At 37.1% G+C, this 19364-nt stretch overlaps 1 protein-coding gene across 8 annotated transcripts; it reads left to right on the top strand.

Moving 5' to 3' along the window:
• Positions 1-6524: 6524 nt before the first annotated feature.
• Positions 6525-19295, top strand: LOC139967284 (sideroflexin-1-like). Of its 8 annotated transcripts, none has more exons than XM_071970905.1 (9): positions 6525-6651; positions 9715-9930; positions 10526-10696; positions 12109-12207; positions 13084-13159; positions 13456-13669; positions 15440-15539; positions 15873-15920; positions 18381-19295. In XM_071970905.1, exons 2-9 carry the CDS (start codon positions 9737-9739, stop codon positions 18475-18477), a joined length of 999 nt encoding a protein of 332 aa, XP_071827006.1. In that variant the 5' UTR covers positions 6525-6651; positions 9715-9736; the 3' UTR covers positions 18478-19295. The 8 variants fall into 8 exon arrangements, with proteins under 8 accessions (XP_071827006.1, XP_071827005.1, XP_071827007.1 ...); XM_071970904.1 differs by having other exon boundaries at positions 6576-6721; XM_071970906.1 differs by having other exon boundaries at positions 6602-6725.
• Positions 19296-19364: the final 69 nt, after the last annotated feature.

Here is a 19364-nt window from a genome sequence, read left to right on the forward strand (position 1 = left end):
GTGTGCGATATATTTCTATGGTGCGAGCGTAGTCGACAGAAATATATATTTTCTGTGGTGTGACCATGATGGAACCAGATATAGTTAATTTGAAGAAGAGGAAACTAAAAAGCATTATCTATCAACCAGTTGAAGATAGCACCATTAGTAAACTAACTATACGCTTTTCAATATACGCCATAGAAGACAGGGCGTACAAATGGAAATCCGATTTGACATTTAATTCGGAATTTTAGATTGGATTTCGGATATTTGAAATTAAATTTCAAACTCTAATTCGCTTAATTTCATTTAGTCCTAAGTCAAATACAACTCCACTTAAGTGAATCATTGTTAAGCTTAAATGAAATTTCATTCCACTTTCTAGTTAAACAAAAGTGTAAGCTAAGTGGGATGAATAAATCTTCGGTGTAATAAAATTATGTCAAAGTTATTTAAGCTTGAATTCCTTTAACTTAAGTCAAACTTATTTTGCTTACCGTATGTAAACTATGACCATAGGCGTACGAGGCGGGGGGTAGGGGGGGGGTGGCAGACTGCCCCCAAATTTCCAGAGGACAAGAAATTCTGGCAAAAGTCCTGAAAAATTCGGGCAGCCTAAGAGGAAAATTTTTTTCTCTCCTCTTAGGCTGCCCGAATATTTATATATATATATATATAAATATGCAGTAGCTTGCCCGAATCTTTTTCAAATTTTTGCCCGACAATTCCATGATTTTCTTTATTTAGCATCATGATGCTAAATAAAGAAAATCTTCTTTATTTATTTAGCATCATGATGCCCGAATATTTCCGTGTAACACCACCGTAAGCAGGCGCGTATCCAGGATTTTCTAACCCGGGGGGCGCGAATTACTATCTAAGCAGAGCGCCACCATCGGTTGGCGCGCAGCGTACAAGAAAATTTCTTGTTTTGAAACCCCCCCAGATCACCGGAAACGGCACTTCTCGGGCTTGAAATGACCAACCAGATGTACACTTTTTGCCTGAGAACCAGGTATTTTCTAATAGTTTTTTTTTTCCATCCATAACCTTTTTGAAGTTTGTCAACCCGGCACACATCATGTTCGACCTGATGGCATCTCCTGTGGGTCTTTGCTTTTGTAGGTGATTCTACGTCGCGGCCCACAATACCCGTCAGCCCCACTTTTCAAGGTTTTAAGCCCCATATTTGTTCAGAATTTGAAAATTCACATTTCTCGTGAATAAACTCACTTGAAAACATACCCATAATGTTGTACAAAATTTCATCTATGGACAACCAATATAGAAAAACTTCCTTCAACCCCTAACAGACCGGTCAAAATTGCACGAGTAGAGGGAAGTGTGATGCAGAATGTTGGTCAGAAATTTTCGAAAATTCAGACACAGTTAATGTATTGGTGTACAAACATTAAAACCTCTTATAACGGCTATTATAAAACTTGGTTGAAGGAAATGAAAAAATAGCAGATATTTCCTTCAACCGAACACTACACACATAGGCGTAGGAGGCGCGGCGGCAGTGGCGGAGCTAGGGGTATTGGTCAGGAGTGGCGAAAATGGTCTGTAGGAGCGCTTTCGACACTATCTAAGCGGAGCGCCACCACTGGTTGGCGCGTAGCGTACAGAAAAGTTTTGAATAAAGATACTCCCTAGATCGCCGGAAATGACCCTTTCCGGGCCTGGCTAATTTGCAGATAAACGAAGAATAAATAGGTGTCATCGCCAAATTACAGCAACAAAATGTGAGAAATGTCAATAAGTAGATGAGAGCGCAATAAAAAAGTTAATAATCTAGAATAAGTAAAAAGTGGTAAAGAGCTGAAAAAGGCGCCAGCAGTCCATTTGAGTCCGTCAGGGGGGGGGGGGGAGCATCCACCCCCGACCGTATGGACGCTCCGCCACTGCGCGGCGGGGGTGCAGCCCCTAATTCGCCATTACTAATGTAAAAGAGAGTTTTGACATAATTGGACCTCCATGCTTTTTATACATCTACATGAGACATGTCGTTGTTTACATTAGCATCCCGCGAAATACTGCGCAATTTGAACGGACCGTAGGGTACATGATGGCATGCGATGTAATGTTGGATGCTTGCTTATATGATATTGACATGAACACGTTTTCATGCTCACTGATATGATGTGATATCTGCTGTTTGCGTTACAAATTCGAACAGGCGCGTAGCGAGGAATTTGCCAAGGGAGGGGCGAAGCCTGTAGGCAAATTATCTAAGCGTAGCGCCACCATAGGTTGGCACGAAGCGTACAAGAAAATTTTGGCCGAAAATGCCTCCCAGATCGCTGGAAATGGCACTACCCAAGACCATTTGTTAGCGCGAAGCGTACAAGCAAATTTTGGCCGAAAATGTCTCCCACATCGCTGGAAATGACACTTCCCAGGCCTTGTAAGTTGCCTCTAAGCACTTTCTATTTTGAAATTACTTAGCGATATCATTTAAAAAAATGCTGAATGGGGGGGGCGGTCGCCCCCATCCCAAAATGCGTCATGTTCCCCGACGACACGGTCGAGTTCGAGACCAGTCACAGTTGGTTTCATAGCACAATTCTACACACGCGTTATGATAGACCATATATAGTACATATATAGATCATTAGTGAGAGAGGAAAATGGAAACGTCAAAAAATGGAGTTGTCGGTGTAAGGGGTAGGGTGAGTCACACTTTTACGAAATCATTGATCCGTCACTGGCTACCCTTCAGCGCTGTAATGATGTCACTGTTCCTCTTTCTCTCCCCGGTGTCTTCGCGTTTTTCTTTTACTCCCTCCTTTTCTCCTTTTTCTCTTTTTCTTCTTTTTCTTTTCCCTTCCTTCCTCTCCTCCTCCTCTTTTTTCCCCTCTTTTTTCCTTTTTTCTTCTCTTTTTTTTCTCTCCTCTTTTTCTTACCCGGGGGGCGCGCGCCCCCAACGCCCCCCCTGGATACGCACCTGGTAAGCGCAGTTCATCTGGGCTACCACGCTTTTTGCACGATCAATTTTTTTTCTTCTAACTAGTCAATTGTATACCTGGACCAAGGGCGCGCCAACTGATGGTGGCGCTCCTCTCAGATAGTCGTGCATACAACTTTGCAAATCCTGGCTAAGCCCGTGACTTTTAATGAATTTCTGTGAGTCAAACTCAAAGCTGTATTTCAAATGGAAAAAATTGTTAAGATATTAACAAGAAAAAAATTCATATTTTCCTTTGGGGGGGGGGGGGCGTTGATGGAGTGATGTGTATACACAAATAAGATAATACAATAAGAGTTATAAAGGGTATTAAATATAAGGCTGCATCAGTCCAATCGAATTTCTGCAAAGTGCCCTTTCATGTCGGTGCCCGCCCCAGATTAAAAGTGCTTCCGCCGCCCTTGACCTGGACATCCCCAACATGAGTGTATATAAGAAACATTTTCTTTTTCATGGATGGGGGGGGGGGGGGGGAGTGCCTACAAGCCTAGAAGTACAGGTTTATCATATATTCTTTGTTATATTTTATACTTTTTTTTGTGAGACAAATTGCAGTCTCACCCGACACAGCGACATTATCCCGCCTACGTGTCGTTGAACAATGTATGTTTTTCTGGAGGTAGCTGAGTACTGTGTTAAAATAATAAATAAGGTAACTAAATAGGAGCTTCAAAAATATACTGTCCCATTTTTCCCCTTCAAAGTGATGTTACCATTTTATCTTCCTCTAATTTACCAAATTTTTGGGGAAGTGTAAATTTCTAAAACGTGAGATTATAAAATAAAGAATGTTTAGATGCAACTTGCAAAGCCTCAGAAGTGCCGTTTCCGGCAATCTGAGAGGCATTGTTTGCCAAAAAATTTCTTGTACGCTACGCGCCAACCGATGGTGGCGCTCCGCTTAGATAGTGTCACGGGAACTTTCGGGCACAAAAAGTTTTGCCCCCCCCCCAAACTGAAATGGTCCCGTACGCCTATGACTATGACGTAAACAGATATCATTTCAACTTCTTCTTACATCTAATTTATACTTTAATTTACTTTAATAAACTACAGTTTTACAGTGCAACTTTTTCGTTATGATATTTCCAATTTTATCGCTCACGTTTCTTCGGATTTTTAATAAGGCTGTCACTGTAAGCTATCATGTATAGGGTTACTAACAACGTACAGGTTTCTCTTAGCATAGCAAAAAAATAATATGTGAATGAGGATGGATGCAATATGTGTATAAAAACATCTTTGTGAATCTCTTCAAGTTCGTCTATGGAGTTTAAATTAATATTACTGCCTACTGAGCAAACTTGCCTATATCATATAATATGTCATATGTGGATGATAGATTAACGTTTCTCGTAATGTATTAAACATGTGAAGGATACTGTAGTGGTTGTGGCTGTCGTATCCAACTTTGTCTACTTATTCAACTATGAATGGAACCATTGAATTGGTGTAATAGTTTATTATAATCAAACACGGATTTTTCAGTCACTGTTCCAATTATATACCGTTATCCGAGTCTAAGCTAACTTAGACGAATAGTCCTTTTCATTAAAACGAATAATGGTTGAATACTGGAGAACAGCTTCATTCTACAAAACAAATGCCAGTGTTTTACTAATTATAGATTGAACTTGTTCAGTGATAGTGAAAAAAACCCGCCACATCTTACTCTTGTTAAATCATTGTCAGGAGTGTTGCTAGAATTACTGTATGCCCAGTTGCGTAACCAGAAATGTTCATGTGGATGTTTTTATTTGGGGGGGGGGGGGTGGGGAGAGTGTTGAGTGCGGAAAAGGAGTTCGAGTTGGCCAAGTTTCGCGCGCGACCAGTTTTGTCATTTTATAGGTATTTTTGCAATATGCCGCATTCCCAAACACTTGTAACTATATGGTAACTGTATTGTTACGAATGCAGTTTATTCCTGAGTTCCATCTGCTAATATTGTTGAAGGGATATGTCCAACTAAAGATATGAACTTGATATATTGTAGATAAAGTCACTATACTCTTAGCTGATAACACTGTGTGCTTTTATTTACAGTTCATATTGTATCGTTCACACTTTTTCTACAAAAGCCTAAATGTATTTCTTTATAATTGGATGATTACTTATTCAGTAAAATTTGTTATTTGTCGAATCAAATTTAGAATTTAGATACATTTAAAAAACTCAAGGTTTTTTTAATGATATTGGATCTTCCCAAACGTAATTTTGTTATAAAGAACGTATTAAAATATTAAATTGACGATTGATTTGAATAGCTTGTACATCGCATTGCAAGGATAATGTAAAAAAAAACGTCATTTATGGCAAAATTTAATTTAATTTAATTCCGTCGAGTTTAATGACGAAATTTATATCAATGAATAACTTTAACATTTTCCAAAACATATGAATTTCAGCGAAGTCCATCGAGTAATGACCTAATTATTATCCTCTTTTAAGAATGCCCTGGCCAGTTTAAGGTTTGGGGGCGGGCTTCAAAGCAAACAAATAATAACTCCATTAACTTAGTGTGCAGTGCTGACAGGAATCCTAAATTTTGGGGTAGAGAAACTGACAACTAAGCGGCCAATTTTACAGTCCTTTTTATGTAAAATTATTAGAAAGTGATCCTTTTTAAATCGAAAAAGTATTTTCTTTAAATATAACTGGGCTTCATGGAGATCTTTTCTTTAACTTTGGACAACAAAACTAGGAAAACCCAAGTATGTAGTAACAGGAGGAAGGTATCAATTAAAGTTTGAGACACCAGAGTTTCACATATGATTGTTTTAACATGAAATTTAGTCTTTGGTTGAGCTCGAATATACATGATTTGTATTTTGGAGTACTATTTTAACGTTGAAAACCTTGTATGTGAAGATTTCAAGTGAAAAATCAAGTTAATTTTTGGGTTTCTCATCCAAAATGTATATTTTGATGAAATCATGCATGTTGCAAATGGACCAGAACATATTTTATGTACCTGGAGATAGCTTAATACATTAGCATGCACTTTCAACGTGTAAGATTTCGTTCTAGTTCTAGGTGTTTTTCAAATACTCTTAAACACTACATGTGACACAAAACGTTAGTCGACTGTCACACTGTATACATTATTGAAGCATGCTGAATGAATTAGGGCCCAAAGCTTTTTCGTGGTCCCTTTGTATTCATTTAAGAAGTGACGGTGTAGTGGTCAATTGAATCGGCCAAGCACTCTTTGCAAGAGGTAAAATGCATCGTGGGACACTTCTACCGTGTGAGTTTGTATGAACCATTGGTTAGGTGATCCAAGGCGTGTTGGTTTTTATTAGGGCCAACAGATTTCCATGGTCCGGTTTCATTCATTTAAGAAGTGATGGTGTAGTGGTCCTTTTAATTGGTCAAGTATTCTTTAGACCGGGCAAAACGCAATGTGAGACATTTCTATATCGTCTGTAGATTTTAGCGTATTTTCCAACAAAAAAAAGAGGTTTTTCTATGTGTAATACGCTATGGAAAATACGCTATGGAAAATAGGCTAAAATCTGGCTTTTCCAATACCAAATCTTGAACATCTTGTAAGATAGCATTCGGCTTGCCATAGGTATAACGTTGATAGCATTGTCGAATAAGTAACTGAATCGATAGCAGTTACTTATTATCGCGAATATCGAACGAGGAACGCGGAATAAGTAACTAACTTCACAGTGGTGTCACCATTATTGTATAAGGTAACCGAGGTTGACCAGAAATCCATATCTGAGAGCAGGGATAAAATCTGTAAAAGTGTAATACGATTGGGTGGGTATGTCAATGGGGCAATTATATTGAGTATGCTACCATAACGCAACAGCTGAGTCAGTTTTCAGGTTTCCAAATGAGCGATCTTTGCACACACGTCATGATACACGCAAGCGCGCACAGGAAAGACTACATTGCAGAAATGATACGAATACCGCAGGCCTGGAGTACGAGTAAGAGTACATGAGCCTAGTCCTGCAGTGCACGAGAATAGACTTGCAATCGGAATTTAAAGACATTCTGTGTAATGACATGTTACTCGCTTAGGAGAACTAACGGTAGTAGGAAAACAGACATGGGCTCTCAAATGGGCTCTCAAATGCTAAACTTATCATATTATATTTATTGGCTACCGGCCTTATGCTTAGGCTAGGCCGAACGTGTGAAACCTATCCTACTCTACAGAAGTTAGTCTACATTGTTATTAACGTTAGGTACTACTACTACTAGGATTTACAAAGGTGGGAGCTATTTACCCGATCCGATGATCAATAACAGTGTCTCTAGTGATTATTTACCCGATCGTCGGTTCAATAATAATGGTGCTCTTATTTACTTGAGCATCCACTTTATAAGCAATTCATTGTTGCTTATTTACCTGATCGTCAGTTAACTACTGTAAGTGGTGCTTATTTACCCAGTATTATAATACTAGGCTATTGGCTAGTTTAATATAGCGCTCATAATTGACGCACTTAAGCCTTAAGGATTTGCCCAACCATGTCTATCAAGGAAACATCCAAATCACTCAACTGAATGTGTTTTTCATATGTGTGTTTCCTCACAAATTTATGTAATGATCTCAAAATATTGTTCTGTGCTTATATGCTACGTACAATTGAGCAGAATTTGACCACAAATGTCTGCCATGTCAAGTTCTTTCATACCCCTCAATTGACACATTACTTGATAAGCTTTAGAACTAACTTTTGTAAGTTTACATCAATTGACTCTGAATGCTGTTTGCTATGCTCTGAGCCCCTAGCTCAGGCAGGTCAGGTCCCAAAGAGTAGAGGTATCATGCTGTGGTAATATTGTATTTTTTTTTGGGAGTAAGATTTCCAAATCCGCAAAATACATGCAAAACTGAAGGGGAGGGTGTTAAAAGCTTATAAAAAACACAATTTGATCAGCACATAGCTGAAATGGATTCAAACTCTTTAAATATACATGTAACCCTGCTTCCCTGCAAAAAGTTTAGGTTGCCTGCTGTATCGTTGAGCATTTGAAGGTGCGTCAATTAAAAATGTGTGTCAATTATGAAGCCTTTACTATACCTGATGTAATGCAGTACAATAATAGAATATCCCACCAACATTTAAGTCCAGGGTGTAGCCGGCTGCATGGTCACACAATGCCCACATAAATCCTACACGGTACAACAAAGATTAACGAATCTCAGTTTATATTGGGAGGGTATTTGACAAAGTATCCGATGAAGCCAGTGTAGCCACTCCCTTGGGAACGTTTTTGACCTAGCCTAGAAATATTTTCAAACTTTCTTAACACCTTTAACTCGTGTAACAAAAGACTTCTACTCGATGTAGCCGACAGAGGTGGTGTAGCCACTCCCATTTAACTCATGCAGGAAATGACTGGGGTCACTTATGGGTTATTCTCATCATAAATATAATACTGCAATGGTATTTGATGACGTATCTAATCCACTTAGTGTAGCAACTCCTGGGAAAACCTTTGACTTTTTTTATTTTGGAAAACTTGAAGTAGCCACTCGATTTTAGAGGGAAATTTCGAGTGGCGGGTGTGCTATTATTGCTCCTGTAACGCTTATGTATCCACCTGTCGGGAGGTAACAGATCAACAGGGGTGGATTGTACTGATCCCACCCCTTCCAACCCCCTCCCCTAACACATTTTTAAGTGTTAGTTATTTGACAACCTTGCATTTAACTTACGCCTAAGTATAAAACTAATAGATAGCCTTAATATGCCTTAAAATGCACCATTTAGTCCTCACAAGTATATAAATTTGCTAAATATATTTAAATTTCTTTAGGTACGTCAAAACTAAGAAAGTATAATGCTTCTGATCACTTTTGACTGTTTAGATGGGATGTATAGACACAAATGTTTTCCTATCTAGCTTGGTGAGTCTCTCACCCAGCTCATGTACTGTGATCAGGTGAATAAGCAAACACCCTTTTACAAAAGTAATTTAGTTAAGTTAGGCCTAGAACTACTAGTAGCACAGTGGCTCAACGATAGCCCTTTCAAAGCCTTAATTGATCACACTACATAAAGAAGGCTAGCATCAGTGTGCTTACTCAACAGAGGATGTTAGTTAACCATATTATAATTGTTGGTTTGTCAGGTTTACTGTTGATTTACTGTACTAATGATTTGTGTAATATGTTAGTTTTACTGTTTCTCGACTGTTCAAATATTACCAGATTTAATTACATGTTTGTTCGTATCGACGATATTGCATAGTAAAACGAAAGAAGAAACAGAAACTTGACTTGTAACACTTCCAGGAAAGAAATGTTTTAGTTAATTACAGATATGAAATTCACTGATATATACTACTTCACAATTTACATCACTAATCTAATCACGATTACTTCTTAAAACAATTGATGTTCAATTTCTTTCTTCAGAAAGGAGAACTATTAAACTGTGTTAGGGAGCTTTAGTTTACTCAAGTACCAGGGTTAAAATTAGAATACCTTTACCACTAACTGGCTAGCCTGTTTTCACACAAGCATGGCATCTCGATGTGCTATGTTTAACCAGTACTGTTAATAATTATATGCATTCCCAACACTATTCAGACTGGCCAATATCGGTTTATTAGAATAGAATTACATTGGCTGTGGAAGCATTTCATTAATTTAGAAATACATTTGGTGATGAGTGACACCTGCAGTCAAGCTGGAGGACACCAGGTACGACAAGAAGTGATATCCATTTAAGTGTCTATGTGAGTCCTAATTGCTTCTTCCCCTAATATAGCTGCTTTCTCATTTTCTGTAGAAGATCAACAGTAGGTTGAAACATGGCTGCCACTGAATCAGCCATCACAGAGACAGAAGCTCTCCCAGTGGAAAGAGTGAACCTGAACGAACCAAAGTGGGACCAAAGTACCTATGTAGGACGTGCTAAGCATTTCTTTACAGTCACCAATCCAATGAACCTGCTACTGTCCAGCAAAGATTTGGATGAAGCTAAGCAAATTGTAACAACTTATAAGTAAGTCAACAACAAACTGACCGCTTCTTTTACCATGTGTGTTCGTCAATCAATTTGTCTGGACAGTATTCACAAATGATAGCTATTTGCAGCAATTGTGTGTTCTTCAATTAGGCATTCTGTGAAAGCTTTAAGCTACTGTCCATTCATGTGGAAAGTGATTTCCAGGTTATATCATAGGTATGATATTACCAACATTTTCTTTTCTAAATTGTTTCCAACACTGGTTTGTGTGGTTTCTAGACTTCATGTGTTTATAAATTCCAACACTTGAAGTGATTTCAGTAAGCATGTCATACTTTGCGTGCTAGATTTGGAGTGAACATTAAGTTTTTAGAGGAATCTGTTGCAAACTGTATCGGTACTGCTTTTCTCTCTTTATGAGCCACAGAAATCAATGTTGGCAAACTGTAGGAAATATTATTAGCGGGAAATACAAATTTGATGAACTGTTGGTAACCTCTTTAATTTTCTTAAATAATACATTGTGATATCTTCTGTTAAAACATTGACATGTTTCACAGATCTTAAAAGATATACACATGTTAACTTCAATGTTGGTAAATTTATTCCTTACGCTTTCACTTCTTATCAGGCAAGGATTGGATTTACCAGGTGTTGATTTTGAAGCACTGTGGCGAGCAAAATACCAGTATGATTCTGCTTTCCATCCTGATACTGGGGAGAAAATGTTTTTGATTGGTAGAATGTCTGCCCAGGTACCAATGAACATGACCATTACTGGATGCATGATGACTTTTTACAAGTAAGTTTTCCTTTTTTTGTCTTCAAAGATAATAACGCCATCAATCTACAATCCTGCGGTTTTTGTACACAGGTACCATAGTCTTTTGATTATGTTGGTTTGTGGATTTGTTTCTAAAATTAACTTGACCACAGTATTGCATGTTTTGGCTGTTGTAAACATTAGGTAGATCCCTTGTGTCCAGTATTACTTCATAGGTAGGAGGCTTTTAGTCATTTAACAAGAAGATTTTAGGCTTCTGAATTTGATAGACTCTTCAACCTCTGGATTTTCTGACAAAGTAAATTCTGTCTAAGGATTTTATTTCTGGTTTTCTTTTATGAATACGGAATGCTATGTATAAATTTCATTCATAATTTTTTTCAGATCTGTAATTTACTCCAAAATCTAAAGCGATTTCTTTCTTGATGTTAGTTTTAGATTTTCTCTTCCATGTATACTACAGGCCTATGTATACTATGGTAGGGGGGTGGGGTGGGGGAGGATGCCAGGGTTAACAGGGTTAATATAAAACAAAATGCAGTAAGGGTCAAACTGATGTAGTTTCAAATAAAAAAATATGGTGAATGAGAAATTTCAAATTGCAGCCATGTAAAGAAGGTTTATGAGCACCTGCGTACTTCATAGCAGTAACACACACAAAATGAATTGAAACATACAGGTAACCCTGTATCGAATAATTATTTATTTCCTGAACTTCCCCAATGTTAAATATACTTTTTTCTTACAGTCAGTGAATTAGTTCTAGACTTTAATCAAGCTTAAACAAGAGTCAACTAGATCGATGTTGTATTAGCTTACCGTTCTTATACATGTAGTTTCAACAGCTGAGTGAAGTTAAAATAAGGGCTTAAACAAGAACAATGTAAAGACAATTGGTACACTCTCCATAACTGGTAATTCAACACAGCAACACAATTTTAATATAATCTGGGAATATAATCCAATTATTCCATATAGGTGTTGTAGTTTTGCCAAACATATTCTGCTATTGTTCTGTACTTATCTTACTAGCGGCCATTCCAGCACAAAGTAATCCGCTCTTCATCCACAAATTCCTATACTAGTTCGTTAAAAGTTTACTACAAGTAACAAGCCTTGAAATATCTTTGTCAACATGATAACTGCTACTGTACCTTACCACAAAGAGTCTGGATGAAAACTATGATATATTGTTCAAATTGTTTAACTTTACTCCTGACGTCTTGAGAGAAAAGTACCATCCCAGTTTTGAAGGTGATAATGATTTATGAAAGTCTACGGTTAGGGACACTTTCCCACGTTTTGCAACACTTTGCAACATCTTCCCATGTTGACCCACGTTTTGAAATACCAACGTTTAGAACAATCTCGACATGACGTGATTAGTATGATGTTGATGTGTTTTTAATTTTGCTGTTTGCTCCAATCAGGACAACTCCAGCTGTATTATTCTGGCAGTGGATCAATCAGTCGTTTAATGCAATTGTCAACTACACGAATCGAAGTGGAGATTCTCCAATACCAGTCAGGTAATGTAAACTCCTAATAGCTCTTGTAACTGGGATGAACACACTATTCAATTGTGTAGCCCTTCGTCCTTATAACTCGGTAGAGTATACGTTGATCTCAGCTCTCTGGTTTGCTTTTCTCTCAAATTGACGGGTGCTACTTGCAAAATTAATCCAAACCGGAAACGCATATCGTCAGGGAACGGAAAGAAATGGAACGAAACTTACCTTTGGGTTTTCTTAAGTGTTTTTGCAACCTTCTACATCACAAATCATTTGCATTTTGATGTTAGCAGTACCGCAGAGTGTCGTATCGGCCTAGTGTTAGTGCTGAAGTGAATAGCTTGATCAAAATTATTCCTCAACCGACGCTGCACATGTACGTCACAGGGTGAGCTGCAGTCATGTGAGCGCTTAGGAACTTTTGCAAAAGAGCAAACTCCTTGTCCAAAAGTGCTAGGTTTGATCAAGTTTTACCGAGTCCCAAAAGAAAATAATACAATGTGCCATACATCAATGGAGAGGTACAATTGTAAATATTCAATGTAACATACATTTGAACGGATTAGAGGATGTTGGTTGAAAAACCACCAGCCATGCCTTTTAAATCAAATTCCAAATAATTTCCACATAAAGTCTGTAAGTCATTTTGGGTACCTTACTGATCCTGTAGGACCAATTGTAGTTAAGAGGGGGATCTTCTCAGTAATGACCATTTATAAGGAAGTGGCAGGCTATCAAGATTGCAATAAAACTTTTACCAAACCACTAAAACCACACTTGCTTGAGAACTTTATTGTGAAGAGTTGTGGAGTTGCATTGCTGATGTGTTAACCATTTGCATGTTGATTTTAATTGAGCTGTGTAATTTAACTACTTCATAACATTTCTTTTCAGCCAGCTTGGACTGTCCTATTGCTTGGCCACTGGTGGGGCTATTACGACTGCCATGAGCTTAAATTCATTAGTGAAGGTCAGTTTAACAGTTGTTTATTATGTTGAAGTATTCAGAAAGACATTTTCATCAATTCTACTTAAAAGATTACCAGGATATAGGATAAGTAGGTTTGCTCAAAGTTTGCTGTGAGTGTTAATGCTATTGATATCAAATATTTCGTTCAGTATGGGATTTAAAATATCAGAAAATTTAAAATGTATCTTAGCCTTTATTGATTGTTAGGTAGTTTCCCCTTTTTGAAAGTGAAAAAAATGAGAGCAAAGGAGTGTGATTGAAATATGCAGATAGATTTGTATCCATCTCAATTATAGAGGGCGCCACCACTAGTTGGACGCCTGGTACCATTTGCAGCTGTAGCTGCAGCTAACTGCATCAATATACCAATGATGAGGATGCGGGAGATCAGGTGTGGTATTCCTGTGTTTGATGAAGATGGCAACAGGATAGGAGATTCTCAAACAGCTGCTAAGTTAGCTATTACACAAGTAGTCTTTTCCAGGGTTGCTATGGCTTCACCAGGCATGGGTAAGTACAGCCAAATGTATTCCAACCAGAATTGAAAAGGTATAAATATCACTTCTTCTTCCTTTTTGCATTCAAGATATGCTTCAATATCTTAGCTGTTCATGATTGATGTATCCTGTAGCTACAGTCTGCAGTTTTCTTGACTGTTGACTGCAACTTTTGCTTTGATTTGTGATACACCTTGCCGGTTGCGTCTTCCTTTAGCCTACGTATTAAAATCATGTTCTATATAGTGGCCAAAAGGAACTGTTATAACATTTAATGATCTTAAGGAGCTGTACCTTGTTGTGATATATGTCCAAGCCATGTTGACCCTTTCTGAGACAAGCAAGTAACCATTGCAGTGAAGTTGGTATGTGTAGTGTGAGTGAGTTGGGTGTTTGTATTTGTGAACACAAGTAAAGAAGGTGAATGTTGAAAGATGTCATACTTGGGCTCGTGGCTACTTAATAAGTACAGGATCACTATTGCCATTGGTGGGGTCCAAGGTCAGCAAAAGTCACATCCAGTTGAAAATTTATACCGCTGCTGTGGCCAAGTGGATGAAGGCGGTGGCATTTGAAGCAATGAGGCTCAGCAATCGGGAGGTTTGGGGTCATAGTAAGGTGGATTGTTCATCCAAGATCAATCTACTGTATTCCCATCTGAAATGACTTTCTAAATTGGAAAGATTCCAAATTTGAGTTTAAAATGTTGAATTGGAAGCCACCCGACGTGGAACTTGTAATCCATGAGCCCTTGCGGATCTCTCCCACATTTGTGGTCGCTTAAGCGTCGTAAAATAATTGCTGATTATTATTATTATTATCAAAATTTACCAAACTGAGTGCTATGTGTACAGATGCATTAAAAGTCCAGGGAAACGCTTGTGGTATGACACAGTATGTAGCAAATTAAAACAGCTTAGAGATGATGTATTGAAAGCATGTCTTCATACCTTGTATTTTGTATATTGTATTTTCTAGATTGTTTGTAAAGCGCACAGATGCATCGCGCGTAGTGCGCTATATAAGATTTCATTTATATTACATTACATTACATACCTGAAGCCAGTTCCCTTCTGAGAAGTTCATTTGTTCTGCAAACACAGCAACGTTTCCACTCCCTGGAGGGTGTTTTGACGATATATCCCAAATAGTTCACCTTCATAATAAAGTTCCCTTGCAAAGTACACTAAATCATAAAAGTGTGACCTCTTGCTGGGGATGATGAGTACTCAGAAGCCAAGCATCAATTTCCTGGGTGCCTCTATCGTGGTCATTTTGTACCTCTTTCGTTTGCAAAGAAATTATGACTGCAATGGTACAAACAGAAAATTAAACACATGTGTACTGTTGTGTGGCAATATTGTGTTTCTAACAATTCTCTTTAAAAATTTGGTATTTTAATACTGTATGGTATCAAGTTTCCTTTTATGTGGTATCTAGTGGGAGGGTCGTCACCCTGGTTCAGGAGGTCAAGCTTAGATTGAAGGGCAAACATTTGTTGAAAACAACCAGCTACTGGTGTTTGTAGGTATAATAACATGTGATGAGGACAACCCTGTGTATTTAAGTTTGGGCAATAGAAATGTGTTCTGAAAGTTATTAAGTAACATGCACGAGATAACAGATGCAGCAAAACTGTTATTTATGCCTAGGCAAAATTTTGTTGAAAAAGTTAAGGATAAAAGTCCTGTTATTGTATTACAGACCCCTGGGAAGTAGGAATATAAGGAGAGAAATTATTTTGTGAAATATTTTAATTTATTTTTAACGTTTCTTCCTTCAGTTATACCAACTTTTATCATGAACAAACTGGACAAAGGTACATTTCTGAAACGGTATCCTTGGGCTAATGCCCCCATCCAAGTAGGAATTGTTGGTCTATTGTGAGTATCTTCAAGTATTTTTGCAGTTTCCTTACTTTTGATGTCGTCTGGATTGTTTTTCAAATCAGCCTTCATTTGATGTAAACGTCCTTAAAAATTTCTGTCACTTGGCAATCATTATTAAAGGCAATAACTATATTGTTCATGACACTCTGTGATGTGCTTAACAGGGTTTCTCCTCAAAAGTTCTCTCAGGTACAACAAGGTCATGTGTATATACACTAAAATTTAGTTTGTGGCTTAAACAGCATTCTATTAACTGTTGTTTACCTATCCTCTGTCGTTTTGTAATGTGTCCAGTAGTTGAGACCATGGTATATTTCTCTCTTACAGACTGCTGTTTGCAACTCCAATGTGTTGTGCACTGTTCCCTCAGAAGAGGTATGTTATATCATTAGACAAACTTCTTTTCTTTGCAGATTTTAGAAACACAATTCCATAACTTGAAAAGAAAATAACCTCATGATCAATAACATTTTAGGAATTGATGGCACTAGTGATATCAACTGTTCTAGTTGCATGAAAGAAAGAATTATTATTACCTAAAACTTGTAATATTTGGCTTAACATCTATTTTCACTTCAATTTAATTTTAGAAACAATTCATATATTTCTTCAGTGGTTTTGTTTTTTTGTTTCTTCTTGGTGGCAATATTTTGTGTTCAAGTGTATACTGTTTTAATAAATCTATTATTTTGATGAAAATTGTTGTCAGACTCATACCTGTGTTTATTGTGAAATTGATATATTATGCAACTTTGTAACTATTGGTCCCTGTTTCAATGCAGTAAAACATCATTTTTGTACGCTATGCAATAATAAACAGATGGTTGTAAAATTTCAACCAAAAAGTAACAGAAGTGAAAGAATCAAGAAATATGGGATGGTCAATTATTAGACAGAAAACATCACTATTTAACAGCAAGGGGTGGCAGATTGATGTAGTTTGTACTTATTTTCCCATAAATTGTAATTCTCAAGTTTATGGCAGCTACTGACTATGTTGTTCTTTAGTATATTGTAAATTTTCTGAAATGGATGTTCTGTTCACATCAGTGTAAGTTTCAGAAAAGCAATTACTAATTTCCTTGAAAATACTTGCTATGTGGCTCCACCTTATTATGTTCAATAATCATTCTGTGTAGTTTGATAGTCATTTGAGGTCATCAAATGTCAAAGTGAAACTCTTGTAAATCCCAGTAGTTGCAAAATTAAATGTTTGCTAACTTCTCACTGGTTATGTGAATCCACCTTACTAAGTATAAGAACTGTCTGTGCAGTTTACATTAAATGTTCTCATGTACAGTAAGATGTGGCAAGGAATCAAACAGCTGGTTTGCTTCCTGGTTTCATATATTCAGTGTTGTAATAAGTAAAAGGTTTGGTTAAAATTCAGAAAATTACTGGTAAAGACTCAACATGACCATAGAATGAAGTGACTTGTTACGGGGTTTGGTTCCTTCTGGAAGAACCTGTCTCTTCCGGAAGAATGGAAGAAACTGGAAATAACTGGTTTCTTCCAGTTTCGTCTGGAAGAAACTACTTATGTGAACAAACTACTAATGGAAGCCAAAAAAATTCAATTAGGGATCATGAAAATTGAAGATAAAGTTTATTTAAAGTCTCTCTATTACAATGTGGATAAGTCTTATAGATTACAATTAATACTTAGTGTCACTTTAAAGTCCATCTCTGTAAAACACATCTGTCAGTGTATAATCATACCCATACAGTAGACCTCTATATGCTTTGCTTTTAATACACCACCTTTGAAAACCCCTTTTACGTGCAAGTTGTTGCTTACCTTGATAGGCAGTTTAAAATGTGACAATGTATATGTTGTATGAATTCTTGAGAGGAACAAATTATAGTTTTTCACTAAGCAGACTGGCTGCACACATCTTGTCCCCTTAGAATCTTTGAACGTGATATATATGGTACTAAGAGTTTGTGCAAACTTTACCGAGATGCAAATTTAATAGCTCATGTACACAACTCTGCTTTCTCCCCCAACTCATTGCCTTCCCTCAACCCACTCCACAGTAGTTAACTCCTAAATCTCTCCAGTGGAATATGATGGCTTATAAACTTATGTAGGGCCTAAGAACCTACAATTACACAGAACTGGACCAGCTGTGTGAATTAATCCAGGACAAAATGAAATGTATTGAAACTTTATGTTTATTTGGAAAGAAGATTATCTCCTGGCTCTAAGCAGGAAGTTGTGGGCAGTAGCTCTATGCACTAAGACTTACAGTATAGTGGTTTATTAGCTGATTTATTGAGTTGTATCTGTGCTCTGGGTTACCCTATGGCTCAGTTCTGTTTAGTTATTAAATTGTACAGTAATCAGTCAGTACAAAAAATAATTGTGTTTTAACAGTTATTTTCCACTTATTTGAGTTTCTAATAATTTTAGTGGAAGAAGCCTCGTTTCTTCTGTCAGAGAAAAACTATGGTGATTTCTGCGTTTTTTCTTGTCTTGGAAGAAACTTGCAAACCCTTACTTGTTCAACTCTGCATATTTTCCCTGCAAAATGTCACATATTTACAGATATGGCTTGAGGTAAAAATACTGTGTACAAAACATGCCAAAATTAAGTGAATTGTTAATAAACCTTAGTTGATGTAAAATATTATTTAATTTGCTACAGTGATAAATTTAGAATTACGAAGGGCTTGTGTATGCAGTTATGTAGCCTTTGCTTGCAGATATACTCTGAGAGATAGGGGCCATTTATTCAGAAAAATAAGTTTACAAATTAAATTGATGCTGATCAAAGATATTTAAAACCATTAAATAAGTTTGGCTTCTTCATTGTTTGCTCCCTATTCATTCAGCTCACTTGCTGTCTCTAGCTTGGAAAGTGAACTTCAAGAGGAGATGAAGAAGAGAGGCTTAAATGGAGACAGAGTGTATTTCAATAAAGGATTGTGATGAAGGATGCCTCCTAAATCATCACTTCTCCTGCTGCCCTGACATCAGCCAAGTTATCTTCTAAAGACTCCTGCATCTGAACCTGAACATCCTTCTTGCCAATCATCAGTCAATGATCATTCCCAGGTGTACCAAAGTAGTGTCAGCTTCAATGTTCAGTTTGCTCGCATGAAAAGCCATATAATATATTTTAAACTTGATGTGTGATGCTACTTCCCCTTAGTACAATTGTGCATTAAAGAGTTTGTAAAAGGTAGATGTTGATGACAATCAGATACAAACATGTGAACCTGATGCACATCATTGTTCCCAATTGTGACAATTTGCATTCGTGGAGAACGATAAAGGAAGTCGTAATATACGAGTGTGGGTTGTTTCGTATTAATTTGAATATTTGCTGATGAGTTGTGCATGTGTTTATTTCTGTGATATCTCAATGGTCTGTCTTCAAGGGTGCACTGAACAATGATAACCCAAATACAGTACAGTAGTTATATAGACTAGACATACTGTTATGCCAATGAAATGAAATAAATAATCAGTTTCTTCCAAAGTCTCAAGAAGGATATATAAAGATGGATGTTAAAAGCTAGCAGCCAACTAAATATGCAAATGCTGTTTAACCTACAGCAAGTAACCAATAAAAAAAGTGAGAAATAATCTTGTGGTTTTCAGACACGTTTGTGTAATACTTGGCATGCATACATTACATGGAATGCATACTTTACTAATAATGACTGAAAACATTCTAGATAACCTTGTTGGTAGAAGTGGTAATGGAGATAAGTAATATAAAGCAATACATAAAAGGAAACATTTGTTACTGCTATTACTCCTTCATTGTGTTTGGTCTTGAAATATCTCTATTCTGCAAAAGTGTTTGGTTG

This window comes from Apostichopus japonicus, chromosome 5 (genome assembly GCF_037975245.1).
Source record: "Apostichopus japonicus isolate 1M-3 chromosome 5, ASM3797524v1, whole genome shotgun sequence".
Classification (NCBI taxonomy): Eukaryota; Metazoa; Echinodermata; class Holothuroidea; order Aspidochirotida; family Stichopodidae; genus Apostichopus; species Apostichopus japonicus.